At 42.7% G+C, this 21,806-nt stretch overlaps 2 protein-coding genes across 4 annotated transcripts in view; one reads left to right on the top strand and one right to left on the bottom strand.

The window, feature by feature from the left end:
• Positions 1-8,916, top strand: part of st14 (ST14 transmembrane serine protease matriptase) — a 36,749-nt gene extending 27,833 nt beyond the window's left edge. The window contains exons 10-19 of the mRNA XM_088998352.1: positions 6-115; positions 1,758-1,888; positions 2,175-2,279; positions 3,867-3,974; positions 4,070-4,183; positions 4,579-4,698; positions 5,073-5,253; positions 5,894-6,162; positions 6,725-6,861; positions 6,965-8,916. Coding sequence (XP_088854478.1) covers positions 6-115; positions 1,758-1,888; positions 2,175-2,279; positions 3,867-3,974; positions 4,070-4,183; positions 4,579-4,698; positions 5,073-5,253; positions 5,894-6,162; positions 6,725-6,861; positions 6,965-7,126 — 1,437 coding nt within the window. The 3' untranslated portion in view covers positions 7,127-8,916. The remainder of the gene's footprint in view (positions 1-5; positions 116-1,757; positions 1,889-2,174; positions 2,280-3,866; positions 3,975-4,069; positions 4,184-4,578; positions 4,699-5,072; positions 5,254-5,893; positions 6,163-6,724; positions 6,862-6,964) is intronic.
• Positions 8,917-9,329: 413 nt separating this feature from the next.
• kirrel2 (kirre like nephrin family adhesion molecule 2) overlaps positions 9,330-21,806 on the bottom strand; it is a 59,840-nt gene continuing 47,363 nt past the window's right edge. For 2 of the 3 annotated variants that reach the window (XM_088998295.1, XM_088998293.1), the window contains exons 4-15: positions 21,042-21,199; positions 19,771-19,921; positions 19,571-19,676; positions 18,416-18,564; positions 18,184-18,311; positions 15,879-16,005; positions 15,659-15,759; positions 14,478-14,676; positions 11,861-11,980; positions 11,628-11,737; positions 11,393-11,482; positions 9,330-11,303 (exon numbers count right to left, since the gene is read on the bottom strand). In XM_088998295.1, the coding sequence (XP_088854421.1) occupies positions 10,815-11,303; positions 11,393-11,482; positions 11,628-11,737; positions 11,861-11,980; positions 14,478-14,676; positions 15,659-15,759; positions 15,879-16,005; positions 18,184-18,311; positions 18,416-18,564; positions 19,571-19,676; positions 19,771-19,921; positions 21,042-21,199 (1,928 nt within the window). In that variant the 3' untranslated portion in view covers positions 9,330-10,814. The remainder of the gene's footprint in view (positions 11,304-11,392; positions 11,483-11,627; positions 11,738-11,860; positions 11,981-14,477; positions 14,677-15,658; positions 15,760-15,878; positions 16,006-18,183; positions 18,312-18,415; positions 18,565-19,570; positions 19,677-19,770; positions 19,922-21,041; positions 21,200-21,806) is intronic. The other variant, XM_088998294.1, reaches the window with a different exon arrangement.

Here is a 21,806-nt window from a genome sequence, read left to right on the forward strand (position 1 = left end):
TCTAGGTCCCCGCTGGGAAAAAGGTGCGTGTGAAGTTCATCCTTTTCCGAATGAAAGAGCCTGGAGTGGACATCCGTGTCTGTCACAAAGATTATGTGGAAGTTATGGGCAAAAGGTACGATATAACCCACTCCTGTATATTGTTTAATGAGTCTAATGTAAATATGTGCTCACTGGACACATTATATATGTTGCACAATCTTACAGGTAAAATGCAGTCAGTGTTGTCTCCAAAATGCAGTACTCCGGATATTGCTCTATCATTGTGAGACAGGACTGATCTTGTATGCCGGGCTTGTGTGATTGCAAAGAAAAGCATTGTGTTTGTGTTGAGCAATACAGTTCCTACAAGTGGGGATATTACTTCACAGGTGTCAAAGTCAAGGCCCGGGGGCCAAATCTGGCCCGCCAGATCATTTTATTCGGCCCGCGAAAACAAAGCAAGCATGTCAAGTACAATACATATTGATTTATATAGCGCTTTAACACCTGAAGCTGTTGTTAAAGCGCCTAACACGAACAACTATCATGTACAGGAAATAAAGCAGTCACAAAGGTGATAGAAAGCACCAGGGAGTAAAACTAAGGTCAAGTTGGAATCATGCTGACTTGAATGCCAAAGAGTACACGTACGTTTTGAGGCGGGTTTTAAAGATAGACAGCAAGGGGGCTTGCCGAATGTTCAGTGGCAGGTCATTCCAGAACTAAGAACTAAGAAAATAACTCTAAAATGTATAGGGAGCCAGTGAAGGGTTGCCAGAGTAGGAGTGTACCAGAGTACCAGAAGAGTACCAGTCAAGAGGCGAGCAGCAGCATTTTGGAGCAGCTGGAGACACTTCATGGAGGATTGGCTGACTCCAAAGTGAAGCGCATTACAGTAATCGAGCCAAGATGTGACAGAGACATAAATTACTGTTTCATGGTGCTCATGAGAAAGAGTTTTTATTTTTGCCAGCTGCCTAGGATGAAAGAAGCTGGATATCCATGCCAAGACGCTTGCTAAAGCCCGATGCAAAATTTCAAATTGTCACATGTAAACTACAATAATAATCATTATTCTTCACTTCATATTTGAAAACTAGTTATTCGTTAATTTGTTGTGCATTCTGTTTGTAATATGTGGAGGAGATGAAACATTCTAATGGTTTCCCTCAATTCATAACGGTCCCCCGAGAGGAAACCGTAGCTATCATGTGACCTGCACCCAAATGCCTTGATTTTCCTCAAAAGATGACCCTGCACCTTATATATGAAGTAATATTGAGCCACAACAGTTCTCACAACTAACTAAAAAAAGAGTTTGACACCCCTGGATTAGATGATCAAATGGGAGTTCAACAGCCATGCATAGAAAACTCCGACGGCCCTTCTGGGCTGGATGTTGACAGAGCATACTTGTCTCCAAAGCAAGCAGACTTTAATGGGAGGGTCGAGTAAATTAGGTTATCTAAATTAATTCCACGAGTCAAAATAATATATATGATGCAGTGCTGTTCTGCACTGCCTATCCTATTAACACACAAGTACAAGTTTTTTTAAATCAACATCATGGGGGAAGAGTTGACATCAATTATCTTGTCTTAAACCTGTTGGTTGTGCATTACCTAATGAACTATCCTTTGAGCGTAAATGAAAAAATGGGCATCTTTCCTCTTCCACTCCTGCTCATGGGCTACAATATGTCAATATATAAACACTATGTCTCATTCATCCTACAAAGTTTTCCTTGGGAAACATGATCAGTCTTTTTGCATCAGGTATTGTGGCGAGATGTCCTCTTTGGCCCTGACCAGCACGACCAATACCTTGGATGTGACCTTCCACTCTGACGAATCGTACACCGACAAAGGCTTCAGTGCTGAATACAACGCCTACGATCCTGCAAACCGTGAGTTCAACGTCTCTTGAGAATAAGATCTGCAAAGTACATCAGTAAAGTTCCAGCGGTACTAATCGTCATTGTTTATTGGATCTGTCCAGCTTTTTAAAATATTTTTTTATTTTTTACATTGTCACTCAGAAGCACTCTGTTTGAAAGCTCTCTAACATTGATATGGGTTTCACAAATGGATATATAATTGCACTAATCAACGGGGACAAGGTGGCAACAAAAAAGGTGGAAACACACAGCGTCACTCATGGTTTTTTTCAGTTGTCCTTTTGTTCTGCTCCAGCTTGCCCCAACATGTTTGCCTGCGCCTCCGGTATTTGCATCGCCAGAGAACTCAAATGTGATGGCTGGAACGACTGCGGTGACATGAGCGACGAGATGAAGTGCAGTACGTTTCCTTTCTAAACAATCACCTACCTGTCTTGTAAATTTGCTCAAAGGTTATTTTGCATGAGGCGTATGATGATTTTTTTTTTTTTACCTTTTAGGCTCCGGTTAAAGCCATGTGTTCATGTTCTCTTTGGCAGGGATTACAGCAGATAATGTCAATGTTTTGTCAATGGAGTGCTTTTGAAAATAGATTGATGTAAAAATAATTTCTTGAATCAGCTGATTTCTATAACGATTCAGAGGGATTAATAAATGCTATCGTAATGTTCATGAGCTCCTGAATCGCTCCAAATTACATCCTCCATAAATAATTCCTTTATAACACCCGCATTACAATTTAGACTTAACTTATGTCTTGTCTAATGTCTCCTTAACTTTCCTTGACAAAATTGTCAGGGGGCACGTAATCAAAAAACACTCATCATTCGGACCTTCCAAATGCGGTAAACTAGACTAACTAACCTAGACTCTGGCACAAAAATTGAGATGCGCTAGTTTTTAAACCAAATGCCAGACATCAAATATCAGTTTATTTTGTTTCTAACTATTCAGTTATGTTTCTCTGAACCTTTCCACATGTCATGTACAGATCTGTTTCCTCGCTTTCCAAATGTCTGCCAACCACTAAGAATATTTTACTTCACTCAGTGTACATCAATTTCAATGAAGCAATGGTTGTTTAAAAGCGCAGGCGTTAAAGTCAAGGCCCGGGGGCCAAATCTGGCCCACCACATTGTTCTATTCGGCCCACGAAAGCAAATCAAATTTCTGAAATTCCATGATGCTTGGTGAAGTCCCCAAAATTTCAAATTGTCCCATGTAAACCACAATAAGTCATTATGTTGTACTTCAAATTTGAAAACTAATTATTCATTAATTTGTTGTGCGTTCTATATTTAACTCATTCAGTGCCATTCCCAAATTTATTCGGGAATTGAAAATATGACAGAGAGCCATTCCCGAATTTGTTCAGGTTGTTTTTTTCTTGCGGCAGTGCCAATAAAACGCTGCTCGGACCCTTCCACGAGGGGGCTGCATACCCCTTTTTTCCATGTTAGAGTTTTGTTACAGCTTCAGCTGTTGTTGAAGTGCGATATAAACCAACATGTATGTATTGCATTGTATTTTGGACAGTCGCCCTCCTTTCAAGCTCCTATAACTGCAGACCCTTTTTTTTAATGGAAGAAGCTAGTCTAAGGTTTGTCATGGTGCATTGAATGTTTATGTAGTCCTAAAAGTCAATGTTGTGTCGTTCTTGGAATTTGAATGACAATGACAAAAAAAACTGGCACTGGAGTGGGACATTTTTGCACATTGTCTGGCAGTGAATTAGGTAATATGTGGAGTGGATGAAACATGACTTCCCCAAATTCATAATGGCCCCTGAGAGGAAACAATGTCGCCCACAGCAAAAAATGGGTTTTTCAAAGTATTTTATTAATAAAGCTGAGTTCATTTGAGAAGCTAATATTGGACTGATTCTGTTGTTCAATGTGTGTCAAAACGTATATTGTGGCCATTTCTCCCTGAAACGCTGACTTTTGGTTTCCTTCCTCTTATGCTTAACATGTGTTTCCCTTTCCAGAGTGTGACAAAGACCAGTTTAACTGCGGCAATGGTTTGTGCAAACCTAAACTGTGGGTTTGCGATCGCGTGAACGACTGCGGGGATGGCAGCGACGAGCAAAGTTGTAGTAAGTCAACCAAACCAATGTTTTGTTTTGGTTTGGTTTCTCTTCATTTTTGTCTTTTTCATGGTATTTCTAATGTATTCTCCATTTACACACAGGTTGCGAGGAGAACGAGTGGCGTTGCGGTGATGGAACGTGTCTACCACAGGATGTCGTATGCGACACCCGGACAGACTGCGAGGATGGCAGTGACGAGGCCTCCTGTAAAACCTGTAAGCGCTGCCGCTTATTCTCTTGCAGCTCAGTCATGCATTTGAAAATCGTACAGTACAGTGATTTCTAAGCATGTTGAGCGCATCATCCACTGTGGAGTTGTGGTTTTAGGCTTTACAAAGCCGCTATCTTCTAGTCTTCTTTCTATGTTTGTGAACGACTTTGGATATTGTTTTGGTTCCTGTCGGCCACTCCTTATATTCACTTCTGTGAACAAAACAGGAGATTAGACCTCGTGCCAGATCAATATAGCTAATCAATGAGCTCTCAGCAATCACAATGCATCATGCATTTAAGGCTCATTTGCACAATGTTGTGTTGGTTGGAGTTTGCATTGAATTTGAATCGTGGATGTGTTTTGACGTGGCCTGCTGCTTGTCCTCACCCGTGGCAGCTCCTGGTATCTGCTCCGACTTCAGCTTCAAATGTCAGAGCGGCGACTGCGTCAATAAAGTCAACGCCGAATGTGACCGCATCAACGACTGCGCCGATCACTCGGATGAAACCAGCTGTAGTAAGTAGTTGTCTTGATCTTTATTTCCCATTGCTCTGTTCCATATTCATCTGAAAGTGGCTTTGATCTCCCCATTGTCATTTCAATGAGATTATGAAAAAAGCAGTGTTGGGCCGCGCATTTCACCGCTTAAAAAATAAATAAAAAAAGCCCTCGGCATCGACTGCTTTATTTTTTCAATTCTTTGAACGCAGCTTTTGTCTGGATGATTTCTTTATTCAGATTTAGCCTGAGGGTAAGGCTGATGTTCCTCATTTTTGATCACATAATGTGACATTCTGCCTTTTATTAGTGTTCCTAATAGACAGAATAGCTTGAAGGCATCTCATCTGATTTTCATCATCAACTCACTTCGTTTCCCCTCATGTGACCAGATTGTGGCACCCGGCCGTACAAACTGAATCGGATCGTAGGAGGCCAAAATGCAGAGCTCGGAGAATGGCCCTGGCAGGTCAGCCTGCACTTCATGACCAGCGGTCACGTTTGTGGGGCCTCCATCATCTCGGGAAATTGGCTCCTTTCAGCTGCCCACTGCTTTGTTACCTCCGACCAAGCGTGAGTCACAGCTGAAAGACACTATGTATACTTTTGATGTATAAACACAGAGGGGATCTCTTGTGCATACTCTTATCTTGGTTTATTATTCATCGTATATTTGGAATTTTATCCAATCTCATTATGCACCCTTTTTGATGGGGGAAAAAACTCCAATTATGCACAACAGAGGACGTATTATACAAATTTAAAAGTCTGAAAAAGAGCCCCTGATGATACAGTTAATTCAGAAAATCCTTGCAAGGGCAGGGGGGGTTCACATTTACATCCCATTTTGAGCAAGGACAGAGTTGCCTGTAGGTTGAGCACTATCCATGCTGGACCACTTGAGGCACTTGAACATCATTGTGCAGGAAGTTGATCGTTTCTGCAGATTTCCACCATATATTGCTGTTTGCAAAACAAAACACCAAGCTTTCACAAGAGTATTCACAAGACTGCAAATGGGAATCGCTTAATAGCTTTTCCTTTGCAGTAAATCACCATGAGGAGTGTAGACAGCACAGCTAAACAAAGAATGTAAATTACACGTCGCGAAGACTAATAACATTGACTTGAATTTCTTTATTGCGCAAAGTATTCCATCTTTGTCCAGTGTTGATGCAATAACACAACCGTTGCAACCCTTTTGCCTAAACAGAAATCACATTGCTTCCAACTGGCAAACCTACAGCGGGATGCAGGACCAATACAGGCCCGATGACGTCCAGCGCCGCTCTGTGAAGAGGATCATCAGCCACCCGGATTATAACCAGATGACCTTTGACTATGACATTGCCCTGCTGGAGCTCAGCGAGCCTCTGGAATTGACAAATACCATCCAGCCCGTCTGTCTACCCGCTCCCTCCCACGTCTTCCCTGCAGGCATGTCCTGCACGGTCACGGGTTGGGGCGCGCTTCGAGAAGGAGGTAATTCTGCATCCATTGGATGTTCTGCTCACACCTTTCGTCCCGCTCTATTTTTAAGATGGATAATTATGATACCCATTCTGTACACCTCTCAACTATTATTCCCCAATTATGGGTGACCCACTCCATAGTATGAGGTGTGTGAGTGTGTTTCACCACTTTGCATATGCAACACTCATCAAATTTAAGACATTGGACTCCTCCCCATGCCTCTCACAACGAGCTATTCATCTCAGCCCTTCATCTTCCATCATTCTGTGCTTCCACTTTTTGTCTCTCCCATTTCCTCCCGCCCTCTTGCTTTCCTTTAATGTCCTCCCTGCTTCTTTTCTCTCTCACGTCATGATGGCCTGCTTCTCTCCTGTCTCTCTTCCCTCTCATCTTTTTTCCTAATCTGCTCTATTCCATTAAGCCTTTCGCCATATCCATACATCAAGACGGGTGCCGCTCCTCCGGGAAGCCTCTTAAACCTTCATTAGCTAACACTAATCCGGCCCATTAACACCTTTGATTTCAGGCCCCAACATTGCGGAGCGCTGACCTCTTTGTCCTGTTTCCTCAGGTCAAAAGTCGCAGCTCTTACAAAAGGCTTCGGTGAAAATCATCAATGACTCCGTGTGCAATGTCGTCACGGAGGGCCAGGTGACCTCGCGGATGCTCTGCAGCGGATTCTTAGCCGGAGGAATTGATGCATGTCAGGTGAGAGCAAGCAAATACAAAGGTGTTCCTCACACACTTGTGAGTGCTCCTACTGCCGATGCCAAACTCGTAACCCTTCTTGTATGCCCCCCGTGCTCACCAGGGTGACTCCGGAGGCCCCCTTGTGTGTTTTGAGGAGAGTGGGAAATGGTTCCAGGCCGGTATAGTGAGCTGGGGCGAGGGCTGTGCTCGCCGCCACAAACCCGGTGTCTACACCCGTGTCACCAAGCTGAGAGAATGGATCAAAAAGAAGACAGGCGTTTGATCATGTGATCAACAGGAAAGGACGCGGAGATTTTTTTTAGCAGCAGCAGCAGACTGAGGAGTTATTGCATGGACCCAGACCCTCACATGAATGACTCCAAGCACTTTATTGCAATTTTATTCCTTCCCCCGACCCAACAATGACACACACACACACACTAGCCACATTGATTCACATTCGCTCTTGTAATCAAGCTGTGTGTTTTATCATTGTTTACAGATTAAAATATCATCAAACAAAGATACTGATCCAAAATGAAAGATGAGTCTTGTCTGCATTTTGCCAATGTTTTCCCACTGTTGGGCATTAGAAATACACCAAAAATGATTTTCTAAGTGTTTTTGAAGAGCTTTTGATGATTATTTCATTTGAGGCTTTAGGAACCTGCAATGCTTATTTTTGCCTTGACACCAATGTAGATATTTTTTAAATACACTTTTTTGGGGGGCCAGTGTGCAATGTTGAAATTTTCTAAAATCCTTGGAAAGGCAGGCTATCAACATGCCTTGATAATTCAAAATTGGCAGTGAGAGGTCAAATCTATACATCCTTTAAAAGCCCACAAAGGTGCTGGAAAGTCACCCAGCAGCATATTCTGGTTCATTTTGTAAAAACCAAGGATAAAAATGATTCTGCTGAATGTGGTGGGCTCTGTTGATCAGTTCCTATAAGAGTGAGCCAATCGTTTGTCCCTAACTTTGGCCCCGTTTTAATGTCTCACCCCCCCTTGTGTTTGCTTGACACACTCAAACATCTTTTCTTCATGTAAAATTAGACTCATGGTTTATTTTACAAGCTACCAATATGACTTTCATTTGCTATAAATCTTTGTGTAAGGACATCAAGCTTTAAATGTATTTATTAAAGGGGACATCTTGAGGACAAGAAATAAAACTGTTGAGTGCAGACAAATACTTATAAATTAACTCATTCACTGCCAGACGTGAAAAAATGTGTCCACTACTGTGCCAGGGTTTTTGTCATTTTGTCACTGAAATTCCCGGACCCACAGAATATTGAGTTTTACGACCACATAAACATTAAATGCAGCATAAGAAACCTTAGACTCTCTTTTTCCATCAGAAAAAAAGAGTTAATTCCTGAATTATATGGGTCTGGATGTTATATGATCTTGAAATGAGGGTGGCTGTCCAAAATACAATGCAATACATACATATGGGCTTATATAGTGCTTTTACAACAGCTGAAGCTGTAACAATGCACTAACATGGAAAAAAGGGAAATACTGCTCCCTTGCCGAAGGGAAAAAACATTGTCAGAGGTTTGGCCAGTGCTTTTTTGGCACCCCAGCAAGAAAAAAACAAAACCCGAACAAATTTGGGAATGGTGCTTTGTTATATTTTCAATTCCCGAATCAATTCGGAAATGGCAGTGAATGAGTTAAATGGTAGTCGATATCCTTCATTGTTTTTTGTTTTATATGATGGGTGTCAAACTATTTTTTTTTCCATGGGCCACATTGTAAGAATTTTAGGAAGCCATTAGAATGTTTAATTCCCTTCATATATTACATACAGAACGCACAGCAAATTGATGACTAGTTTTCAAATCAGAAGTCAAGAATAATGACTGTTATTGTGGTTTTCATACGACAATTTGAAAATTTAGTAGATTTTAGTCAGCATCATGGAACTTGACATGCTTGATTTGGGCCAAATAAAATGATGTGGCGGGCCAGATTTAGACCCCCGGACCTTGACTTTGACACCTTTGTTCTATATGAAAAAACAACAACAATAATAAATCATTTCGATTGTGTCCTCTCCCAATCCCTCATTGAATTTATTTCCTCTTTGATTTGCGTTTGACCCGGTCATGACTTCTTCCATGTGTTCCATTGTGCGTAACGCATGCACACCTTTTGTGAGGTAATGAGCATGTTCTACATGTCCCCGTGATGAGCCGTGTGCCTCCCTGAGGAACACAGGTGACAACACAAACTCATATTATCAATAATATCTGCTATTTATCGCAGCATTGTTTTATTAGATCACGAGATGGGCCAGGCCGTGTTCAGAGAGGAGCTTATACAATCAGCGCGATGTGTACGATGGCATCCATCTTGATTAAAAGACGAGGACCACGAGGGGGAAGAGGAAAAGCAACATGGCGCTGCTAATTCAGTCAATTATAATTCTGTATTCATCATTGTTGCTACTTGGGAAGCTGCTTTAAAATTCCACTCAGAATGCTGAATTTTTCGGAAATGGTTTTATTTAAATATAAATATGTGTACAAAGGTACAAGCAATGGAAGCTTATAGCAAATAAAATTCTTGATACATTAAAAGAATGAACAAGCAAATGGTAATTAGTTGAGATAAAAATGAACAAAAAAAGAAGCAAAAAAATGCTTTCAATGATTGGTAATGTAAAGTAAGAAAATGTATCTCCAAATAAATCAACAAAGATTGATAACATATGATATATAAAGATATTTTACAAGAGAGCAGCTTACACGCTGTACATTAAGGCTTATATAAAATAGAAAAATAAAGACAAGCGATGATTTTATTTTATTTTTGCCTCCGCTATCAAGTTTTACTTGTTCGTCAAATGGCAGTACAGGCATCATACACTGAAACATCCACAAGGTAGAATGCAACCGAGCCAGGTGTAGAAACAAACGTCTCAAAGGTGAAATGGGCATGACTAAATGCGGAAGGTTTTCACTAGACACATCATTTGCATGCAACAGAGAGAAAACATGGGCTTAGGCCATTTGTACAGATATTTCCGGGGTAGTACTGTTTCCTGTAAACATTTTTGAAACCATTTGAGTTCGATGTAAACCGTCCATCTGATGAGTGATGACCTGTTGCCGCACCTGACGTGGCATTCAAGTTCAGTTCAAGTTCAAGATTGCCACCAAGTTACTTCCAAGCTACTCTCACTTGATTGTTCCGGTAAAATACAGACTTTTCCCCTACTCCTCCGCAATCACAAAACACTGGGGAAAACAGTACTTGGGCAAGGAATGAGTACTGGGGCCCCAAACCTGTCAAAAGGTCGCAATCTTTGGGATTTTATGGCATTTTCATTTGCCGTCTTTTCAAACACACGCGGTTACCATAAAATTCTAAAATTCGCACTTTGTTGTGTCCGATTGTTTTCAAGGGTCCATGTCAGGCCAAAGTATCCCAAAATTACGCAGGCTCATTTCTTCCTGTAGCTAGCCCAGTTATTTGTTGGTCATCAGTCCACAAATGTGCTTTGTATTCCTCTGGCATGCCAAACTAAAATAAACAACAACAAAAAAACAGCAAAAGACAATTGATGGTGGCTTGTTCAGATCCGTTTTAAACTGTGAGAACTTCATGACTGATGTTTCACATTTGGCGTTGACGTGAAGTAAACTTGAATGCAGCTTTGTCAAGTTTTCCGTTTTTTTACCGAGTCCAACAATCGAGTACCAACACTCACGTGTGGTCAATCATGCAGGCAAAAACATGGTGAGGTGTCACTCGTGAATTTTGGGGTTCAACTCGAACTGTTGAAATCTCCGGCGTTGTTGAGCTCATAATACCTCCATTCGCCACACCAACTTCTTCAAGTGACCTCCGCTAATACTTGTCCAAATTGACAAAGTCTCTGTTCGTGTTGGTTCTCCCCTGTGTGCGCGAGGCAATGACATATTTGACGACCCATTTGATTTCCAGTTGTCTCATTCAAACATGCGTCTGCATACGTTGTGATGGTCGTCCATAGTCCGACTGCTGGGAGGACATTTGCGACGAGGCGTAAGAGAAACGGGACGAACTGGACACCTTGCTGGCCTCGTCCGACTGGTCGTAGGCGTCCACTTTCTCATAAGAGGCCGGTTTGACGTAACTGGTGAAAGCGCGGCCGTAGGTTGCCGGCAGATAAGCGGAGCCGCTGTAGACGGGGTCAGCGGGATAAATGGTGGCCGGTTGAGATGGTTGCTGTTGGGCGGCTTGTTGCTCGTACGTGGACTGGCTCAGTGTGTTGGTCGCGTATCGGTGGGCAAAGTCGTAGACTCGCGGTTGGGTGCCATGTTGGCCATACATCGGGTTTGGGGAGGGCAACTGCGATGGCGTGTAGACCGGCCGCGGGTTGGGAACGTACTCTGAAAAGCCACCGCCGCGCATGTGTCGGTCTTCGTGGCCACGCACGTTGTAGTAGCCATTGGTGGGATCCTTGAGTGCATAGAGAGGTGAGGGTCTTTTTGAGCAAAAACGAAATGATGATCTTGCTATTTGGCAGTCTTTTTCAAGTGAATGTTTACCTTGTTGTCCGATCGCTCATCCTCCTCCTCTTCCAAGAGATCACTGTGTTCTGTGCGAGATGTCCCGGGAGACTCGCTACTATTTGGAGCCTGAGGGAAGACCACGCATATTTTGCTGAATAAATAACAGTCAACAAGACCCAGAGTCGGATAAGAACAAGACGACTCTGTTACACAATGTGATGTTCGCCATGAATGGCGTGACTGTATCTCGAACGGATGAGAAAGGTTTTACCATTGGCTCTTTGACATCCTCCTCGTCATCATTTCCACGTGTGGCGTTGTGATCACCGTGAACGATTTGAACTCTGATGTCACTCTTGGAGAGTCGGGTACACCTTTTGCCTGTGAGAAATAAATCGTCAAAGCTGTTTTCTAGCTCGGCATTACAAATCTGTTTGAGATGGAAATAGTGATGCAATTGTATGATTTGAAAAAAATGGAGCGACCCGATTTTTGCATACTGACCGTTGAGCTCACCTTTGCCAGTGTGCCTGCAGCAGATGGAGACCAGTGTGATGACGCAGATAAGCAGGACACAGCCTCCACCTACTGATCCACCAACAATTAACAGCATGGGCGGGGCTTCTGGTGAGAATCAAGGCGGTGCGAGGTTAGATAGTTTCTCAGGACGTGGAAAAAAAACATACTCGTGCATATCACTCCAAGGCCTTCAGTAGTGCTACGTCTGAATCAATGTACAGCTGCGACTGTGGTGGGATTTACTACACGTCCACTAGAGGGTGTCGTTGGCCAGGAAATAACTTCTGACTTGAAGAAACCTAAGAAATACTGTAATTGAAGTGTTGAAATTTTTACTACGAACTTCTGGATTCATGATAACCTCATAAAATTGCAACATTATTTACTATTTTTGCTAGCTTTGTCCAACCTTAATGATGTCCATCTATTCTTGAAAAGTCCGTCTTGAAAATGACTTTAACAGTATATCTGCAACCAAATCCATTTCTACTCCTCCTTCGGCCATTGTGGGTTGACAAAGCCGCTATTAACAATATGCTTACGAATGGAGCTCGCTACAGATACAGTGTGCTAGCGCTGGCCAGTATGCTCTTATCACTAGCAGCTAGTGATACTCTGATTGGCTAATGACTAGTGACTTGGCAATCATAGTTTGCATAAACCGACGTTTGGGTTGCCAACTCGAAATCTGATTGGTTAAAACAACAGTTTCATTGGCACTTATGTTATGCTCTGAGGACTGCGGAACTTATTGTGAAGGCATCCAGGTAGATTTCTGACATTGGTAACAAATGATGGCTGAAATAGTTGCTGTAAAATGTAAATTTTACTACTGCGAGACTAATAAAGGTAAATCCAACCCTTAACTACGAAAACACATCTGGAAGCACTACAGGGGAAAGTAATATAAGGCAGTTCAAAGACAATTTTGAATTCTTTGATCAGAATTCATGGACAAAATGTAATTCACAGATGAAAAGGCCATACATTCCCTGACACCCCACCACTGAATTTGCTCATCCTCAAAATGTCCAACGTCAGTTAACCGTGACTGCGAATGTTCGCTTTTGTGTGGGAAATCTGGCATCACACACCCTAGCTATTGTCTGTAATCTCTCTGAGGTAAAGGTAACAAGACTTGGCATGCAATGAAGCAATAGAAAGTAATCTAATTAGAGATTCCAGGAGATACCACCGCCCGCTTCTCTGGGGACCTCACTCTGATTTCAGTGATGTAAATTACAAGAGAGGACCTTTTTTTTCCAGCGCCTATCGCATTCCGGTGTAATTTTAAGATCACTTTTGTGGAATGGAGCCAGAGAATCCCGGTTTGCTTCTGCGACAGTGATGGAGAATATCAGTCCAACCTAAAAGACATGACTCCATCTAATTGACTTTTGAACTGAATCAATATCTATGTTATAAGGGCAAACATATTCATTAAAGCTAACCATCTGCTGATTAAATCATATCGATTTGCGACGTATAATTAAGATAAGAAGAATAATGGGCTCTGCTTTTACCTAATCTGGCCTCCTTTGCCAAAGGATTGAGGCTTTCATTATAATGTCTACAAAAGAGCTCTTCAGTGGGAGAGTTTTAGGATTTGATTGTCTTTGGCTAGCGGGATTAGGTAAAAACGACACGACAGAGTTTTAAGTGACATTTTTTTAGTGGTGGGCCAGGACAAGGAAATGAAAACTATTCTATCTTGGTACAGAACCAGATTTGGTTTTTTTTTTTGTTTTCACTGTATGACCAAACATCAGAAGTAGCATGACTAGAATGTAACAGCATCACTAATTTATTGATCAAATGTGTCAAACTGACATTTTTGATTGATCGTCTCATCACAGACAAGTTTGTGCTATTTCCATTTTCTGGATGGCTCATTTGGGACATGAGTTAGCTGGAACCCGGCCAGCTGACTTTAGGCCAGCGTCAGGCGACGGGATTACTAGTTACAAGCCAATTGCAGAGCACATACATGCCAAAAAAAGAAAGAAAATATGAGTATTCAATTCATTTAAAAGCTGAGGTAGGAAGTTGGAATAACAGAGGCAAAAAAACTGAGAAAAAAAAACACAACCAAACCCTAATTTGCATGCTTAGAACCGTGGTGTGGATTGCGTTAACACTTGTTCACCGTGACACCCAATTACAGTCAGGATGTTAAAATACGTACTGTATTTTACGATGTATAAGGTGCACCGAAGTATAAGGTACACCCACAATGAATGGTGTATTTTCAAACTTTTCTCCATATATAAGACGCACGGGATTATAAGGTGCACCAATGAATGAAAAGAGTTTTCCAAATATAATATATAAATATCGAAATGTATTCCAAATATAAGCCACACCACAGAGGCTGAGATTACGCAATACTTCTTCTACAGAGGGAAATGGAGTCTGTGGCTGCTGACAGTGGTTGCGAGACCTGTTGTGACATTTTTATTTTGCTATGCTTATAATATCTCCTTTTCTATCCTTTCACCCCCCCACCCCAGCCCCTTTCAAATTGCTGCTGGGGACTGCAAATTTCCCCATTGTGGGACGAATAAAGGTTATCTGATTAGGTTGATTCTTGTTGCACCTTTACCTTGTTCCTTGAGCGTAACCAAAGCGGTGCCGGAGCCAAAGTTGTTCCAAGCAGTACAGTTGTAACGCAGCTCAAAATCATGCGCCAGGGTCTCAGAGAGCACCAGAGAGGACACAACTCCTTGGTCACTGGTTACCGTTTGTACTGAGTAGCGACCGGAGGAACCGGAAGAAAGGCTGATGTCTCCAAAGGTCCACACCTGTGGGAAGGAGCAAGAACGGGTGGAAGGTTTTTCAACAAGCGTTTCTTTACGAGTGAGCAAAGTAAAAATTTGTACGCCCTTTGATCCCTCCATTCTGGTACTCGCTTCGTGCTCTGTACTATTTTCTTTCTGCTGATCTCAAAAGTGCTGTCAACCTGACCCATCTCGTGAGCTTATGCTTAAGGCCCCTCCCACGTGTGCCCTGCAGGTGAGTCGTGAGGAGGGTGAGGGCAGCCACACTGAAGTGGGCCTCCACTTTGCTGTCTAGTACAGGGCGCCCCCCCTCCACACCATCCTCCATCCCTCTACTCAGACACCCCAATTACCCTCTCAGCCTAGCATAAATTCATGATTCAACACGGTCAGCTGAGTGATGCCTCTCAGGCCGCTAATTGAATGCCGTTCGGCTGAAACCTGTAGGAAGCCTGTCTCCCACAGCTCCCCCGACTTGTTTCGCTTCATTTAATGCCAGTGTAATTACACCACTGAATATGTGTGGATCTCTTGATTAGCGAGTTGAAAATGTCCTGGCGCAAAAGTGTGAAGGTCAGGTCAGGGGTCACACTGTGAGAACTCATGTGTAAGTGGTGAAGTACGTATGTCACAAACATGGTTGAAAAAACAGTGATAAGAGGTTCATTTACAACACAGGTGTTAAAGTCAAGGCCTGAGGGCCAAACCTGGCCCACCCCATCATTTTATTCAGCCCACAAAAGCAAATCAAAATTGTGAAATTCCATAATGCTTGCTAAAGTCCAAACCAAAATTTCAAATTGTCCCATGTAAACCACAATAACAATCATTATTTTTTACTTCAAATTTGAAAAAAAACTAGTTACTAATTAATTTATTGTGCGCTCTACATGTCATATGTGGAGGGGAGGAAGCATTCTAATGGCTTCCCCAAACTGATAACGGAAACCGTAACTACAATGTGGCCCGCGGCAAAAAAAAAATGAGATTGACACTCTTGACTTACGATCTTATAAGGCGGTGGGCTGCTTCCCACCCTGCATTCCAGCTTGCCTTTGGAGTGCTTGACAGCATGCTGCGTGGCCTCGGCTGTGATGATAGGTGGGCCTAGAGTGAAGAGCAAAAAGAAGAGCCGAAAAAAAGACGGAGAGAAAAAAAGCCGAGCAATGAGGAAACATTCGGACAGAGCAAATTGTCAAAGTAGTCCACTGGCGGTAGAAGCGCACCATTTACAGTTAGAATGGCATCTCTTTCTGCAACTCCGATGCGCGGAACGATGGCCCTGCACGTATAAGTCCCAGCCTCGGCCTGGGTCACAGACTTGATCTGCAACGTGTTACTGTTACTTAGCACCTGGTGAGAGACAGGAAAGGCCGATGAGATTGCAGGTTTTTCACTCCAGGAAAATCAAATTGGGTTTCCCACGCAGGTCGATTTATACCGAGCACTGTAGATGTCGCCATGAGTTACAAATTCAAAACAGACATCAAATTAAAGAATCCGCACCGTGAATGTCGCTAGCATTCTCTTGTTGAGGCACATACTTCAGTGTGCTAGAAAGGTAGATTCTATGTTCACCAGAACCGCACACAGTCTATGTTAAAGTGTCAGGATATGAAAGTTGACCTCGTTACTCTCTTACTTTTCTGTGCGACACGGTAAAATGTCTACAGTTGGAAGAGCAGGTGGATACAGCAGATGATCGCTGCCTGTTGATGTGTTTGCTAATGAGAAATAGGCAGGTATTTCATCACGGCATAGTTTTTATTAAATTGTTTGTCTTGTTAGTTTCCCGGTGCATGAAAAAAAAATTCTATCTCTTGTTAGTTTCCAGGTGCAGTTTTTAAAATCGAATTGTATCACCTGTTAGTTTAACGGTGGTGTTTATTTATGTGTGTGTGTGTGTGTGTGTGTGTGTGTGTGTGTGTGTGTGTGTGTGTGTGTGTGTGTGTGTACGAACGTTTGCACGCATGCACTTATGCATGTATGTATTCATTTATTCATTAAATTATTTATTTATTCATTCATTCATTATGAAATCGTATCTCTTTTTAGTTACCCGGTGCAGTTTTACACTGATACTAATACTAATACTACTGATGATAATAATAATAATAATAATAATAATAATAATAATAGTACATTTATTTTATAAGCGCCTTTCAAAACTATAATTGAATAGTATCTCTTGTTTCATTAGTTTAACGGTGATGTTTATTTATTTATTTATTTATTTATTTATTTGTCTATTTATTCCTTTATTTATTCATTCATTTAATTATTATGAAATTGTATTTGTTTTTAGTTTCCCGGTGCAGTTTTTTAAATTAAAAGGTATTGCTTGTCAGTTTAGTGTTGCTGTTTTCATTATTTATTATTTATATCCATTTATGTATTTGTTTATTATAAAATTGTATATTTTAGTGCATTTTTTTCAAAAATGCTATGATTCTTCAGTGCCTATCTAGCCATTTACGTAACGGTTGCGGCCATCCTCCCTAAACACCCAGTAGTGAAATGCCAATCAAATCAGGGTTTACCGCCCCAAGCTTAGAATGCGGTTAAGTGAACTGTAGGTTTTGTACTTCTTAGACATCCATCTTACAAGTTGCAACTCTTGGTTTTGGTGATATTTGGTTGTCTATAATCGCAATATTTGAAGACCCAGGCTGGGGAGATGCTTCGTACGATTGTTGTCCTTAAATTGTTAGGACACAACACACCGTGGAATGGTGGGTGTGGGTTGCTGATGTGAGTGCGGCTGCACTCACATCACTCCTTCGCTCATTGATCCTGTCATTCTCTCAAGCTGTGCGTAATCCATTTACCTCTACTAAGGCCTCCCACCCATTTCCACACAGTTCCCTCTTGCACTTGCCACTTTTCTTTTTCAACACACTTACAAAGTAACCTAATTAATTTATTTCTCTTGGCAATGTGAGGGACAGTCATGGTAGGTGGCCGGGTTAAAAAAATGTCTACTTGCTCCTTCAGAGGCGCCGAAAGCGTTCACTCTCAGATGCGGCGACGGCGGTTACGGCATCTCCAGTTGTTTTTCACTGAAAGTATTTTCACCTGTTTGTCTTCAACAGTAGGTCGGGGAGCGAGGAAAATGGCTCCTGTGGGATGGTGCTGATGTGTTGCACTAAAATGCTTTTTTTTCTTCCCCAGGATAGCAATGTTCTTCTATGAAACGGTTATTCAAATGCTGCTCGATCTGCCCGATGCCCGATAAACTGTGGACGTTCAACCGCACTGGTTGACTGACTGCTTCTTGGTCTGATTGATTTACTGCGATGACAGGCAGTCTGAGCACAACGATTCTGTGTATATCTGTCAGTGGACAGACAGCTCTCTACCAGAGGTGTTATACCTCAGGAAGCATGGTGAGCGCAGCTTTTTGAAGAATCGCAGAGAGAGAAAAGTGTGAAGGCGTCATGCCTGAGGGCCATGTGTGAATTTTTAACTCTGGAGGTGACGGTGATCAGTGATGAAGTGTTGAATCTTCAAGATGGCTGTTCATCGCCGTACCTCGCTTGAGCCTTGTTTGGTCCAAGCCAGTGTCAAGGGAGGATTTCCAGTCCATGTGCAAGTGAATGCCGCATCCATCCCGATATCCACCGTCATCGGCTTTGGACCCGACAGCAATCTGGGGCCAACTGCGGGGAAGCAGACAGTTTGAATCAATATGCTTATCGTTTAACACATAAACCTCGCAGCTACAATGCGGCGGCATTGTTGACAGTCCTTCGGGTCAACTTACACTGAACATCAACCAGGGTGCTGACATTGGTGCTGCCCACAGAGTTGGATACGGCACAGGAGACCGGATCAGTGAAGTAGGAATGGTCCACGGTCACCTCCAGACTGTCACCGTTTGCCTCCGAGATGGGGATTCCTCCTTTCGACCACCTGGGGCGGACGGATAATCACATCACACAATCAGATTATTAGTTCATGGGAGGCACTTAACCATGCATATCAAAGTGGCTTTCAGCTCATTCATAGCGTGTGCCAATCATAATCAAATGCTGCCAATCTAGATGCTCATTCACGCAAATTATTCAAACACATGCACTTTTTCCCCACGTCTCAGGGTAACATGTTCTTCGGCATCGCGTCCTACCACCAGAGAAAATAGATAGTCAGCATTTTGCTCAATTTCACTGCATTTTCCGGTGTATAAGGCGCACACCCAATAAATTGTGTATTTTCAAACTCTTTCCATATATAAGGCGCACCGACCGGACTATAAAACGCACCTTCAATGAATGAAAACAGTTTTCCAAACATATATATATATATATATATATATATATATATATATATATATATATATATATATATATATATATATTTTTTTTCCAAATACTGTATAAGGCACAACACATTATATGGTGCTACAGTAGAGGCTGGGGTTACGCATGTCACGATTTGCAAGGTGGTGGTGGTGGTGGTGGTGGTGGACCCCAAAACGCAGACAAGAGGGAGGAGCAGGGTGTATTTGACACAAAATCATCAAAACAAAAAGGTCCAAAGTACCAAAGAAAACCATGAGTAAAACATGACAAGATGAAACACACCTGACAGGGTGAAAGAAAGAATGACCCGACCCTAAAGGGTTATGCAGGGAGTCATTTTAAGTGCCACCCACCAACACCTGTGCAGCTGCAGGAGGGCCCTACAGAGCCGCCCATTGGTCGCAAACCGAAACGTGAAAACGCACTACTTCTTCTACAGGGGGAAATGAAGTCAGAGGCTGATGATGGTGGTTGCGAGATCTGTTGTGGCTCAATATTACTTCACATATAAGGTGTATATAAGGCGCAGGGTCATCCTTTGAAGAAAATCAAGACTTATGGGTGCGCCTTATACACCAGAAAATACGGTAAACATCTTCAAAAGAAGGTGCTTTTACCTGTAGCCAATAATTTCCGGATTGGCTGAAGCGGTGCATATGAAGAGAACCTTAGCGCCTTCGGTCACTGTCTGAGGCTGGACTGACAAAACCACAGATGGAGGATCTGCAAGACGGGATGCAAAAAATGAGCAGACCCGATATTGACATGACCACTTCTTGTCATTGGATGAGAACGTAGATGCGTGTTTAGGACTCACGTTGGACGTTGATCGTGATGGATGTCTGCCTTCCAGCGGGGGCAGCTGGATTGAGAACCCTGCAGGTGTAGGTGCGGCCGGAGTCGCTGTCCTCTGGGATGATTGGAAGCATGCTGACAGCTGCCTCCCTCTTCCCATCTTCCATCAGCGTCTGGCAACAATACACAACGGCTGTTAGGCTCAGCAGCAAGGCATCGTACATCAGCTATACGTCACCTTATTTTTACTTTTATGTGTACGCCAGTAACGCTATTTTAATTTAAAATTCTTTGGCACCGGCCATTAAATATATTAGTATATTTTACGAGGCAGAGCAGAGGGATTTTTTTTTGCTGTTCCAACATTTCTGGGAGCGTTTGTCATCAGCGCCTTGTTTGTCATCGTCTTTTAAATCTATTTACTGCTTCCAGAAATCAATACGCCTAAGTGAGGCAAGGTGTAGCTTGTGAGGGTAATGCAAACTGCTCACTCTCTTTCACACACAAAGCCACAGGCAAAGAGGGGAGAATAATGTCATGGCTAAATGGATTGCGAGTGTTTTCGCGTGGTGGCGGCATGAGGCAGAAGTGTCACATCTTCTGACAAAGAAAAGAAAAGAAAAGAAAAGAAAAGAAAACATGCGCTGAGCATTTTCTCCTGGACACCAAAAACAACGGAGAGACTCTTACTTCCTTAGCAAGAAATATTACCTTAAAAAAAAGTGAGTGGATGGAATATTTCTTTCTTTGTTTCTTATATGCACCCCCTCTCTTCTCTTCTACCTCCTCTCAGTGCAAGCGCTCGCCTCCTTAAACGTGGTGTTTAGCGTCGTTTAGCATGCTCAGAGAGCATGAAAAATGTGACACTTTCCCAGCCGTGGCCGACTCACGCTTCGCCGCACCACCATTGTGTTTCTGCATTGTTGTGTTGATGATTCGCTCTCTGCAGAAAGTCTACTGTATGAAACCCTCATGCCTGTCTGAGCTTTGCCACGCTCCAGTTATGCTGCGGTGTCACTGCATTAGCAGAAAGGGGAGGGAGGGAGTGTGGGGGACCAAGGGGGTTAGTGGAGTCGAGGGGGAGCGGGCGGAGTGGAGAGGCGTGAGTGAAAATGGGAGGGGGACTGCAGAGAACCATTTGAGCAAACCTTATGAGAAAACGGTGGTGATTGAAAACCACAAAGGAAAACTAGAAGAGGGTTTTGCTCGCAATTCTCTTGCGAACCACATCACGGGTGAGTCGCGGGGGGGGGGGGGGGGGATGATGGGGACAACATGACTCCTTGCATGTACCTTGGAGTAAATGGCTGTCTCCATGACTTCTCCATCTCTGTACCAGGTGATCTCTGCGGCAGGTTTGGCTCCGTAGGATCTGCAGGTGAGGTTGTGTGACGTGTGGGCTTTAAGACGGACAACGGGGCCCCCCTCCACCAAAGGTTCTGAAGGAGGGACTGTAAAGCAATAACACAGTCATCGCTCAATACAAAAAGCATAAAATTCACTGACTCTGTTTTATATGCGTTGGCGACTGACTGACGACCAAGTCCGGGGCTCTCACCCAGAGGAAAATGCAGAGATGGCAAAAAGAGTGAACTGCAACGTGATTTGGGAACCACTATAAAGTGCACCAATAAACATATTGTTTTCCGAATATCGCTCTCATTCGAGATTATTATTATCTTGAAAAAAGCATTTCTGATCCAGTCATGTCATTAAAAGTAACACGTTCAACCAAGTTATGTTTTGTCCCTTGTCCAGTGGCGGGCCGTGGTTTTCATCGTTAGGCCTTCAGCAGTGCTACGTCTGAATCAATTCACAGCTGTGAGTGTGGTGTGATTGACTATATGTACACTAGAGGGTGCTGATAGCAAGGAAACAATTTGTGACTTGACGAAACTGAAGCAATACTGTCATTAAACTGTTAGAATGTTTACTATGAATGTGTGGATTCATGATAACCTCATAAAATTGCAATATTATTTGCTATTTTTGCTAGCTTTTGAGCTGTCCAACCCTTATGATGTCCATCTTTTCTTGAGAGTTTTGAAATGTGCTAAA

This window comes from Hippocampus bargibanti, linkage group LG06 (genome assembly GCF_051943395.1).
Source record: "Hippocampus bargibanti isolate YZ-2025 linkage group LG06, ASM5194339v1, whole genome shotgun sequence".
Taxonomy (NCBI): domain Eukaryota; kingdom Metazoa; phylum Chordata; class Actinopteri; order Syngnathiformes; family Syngnathidae; genus Hippocampus; species Hippocampus bargibanti.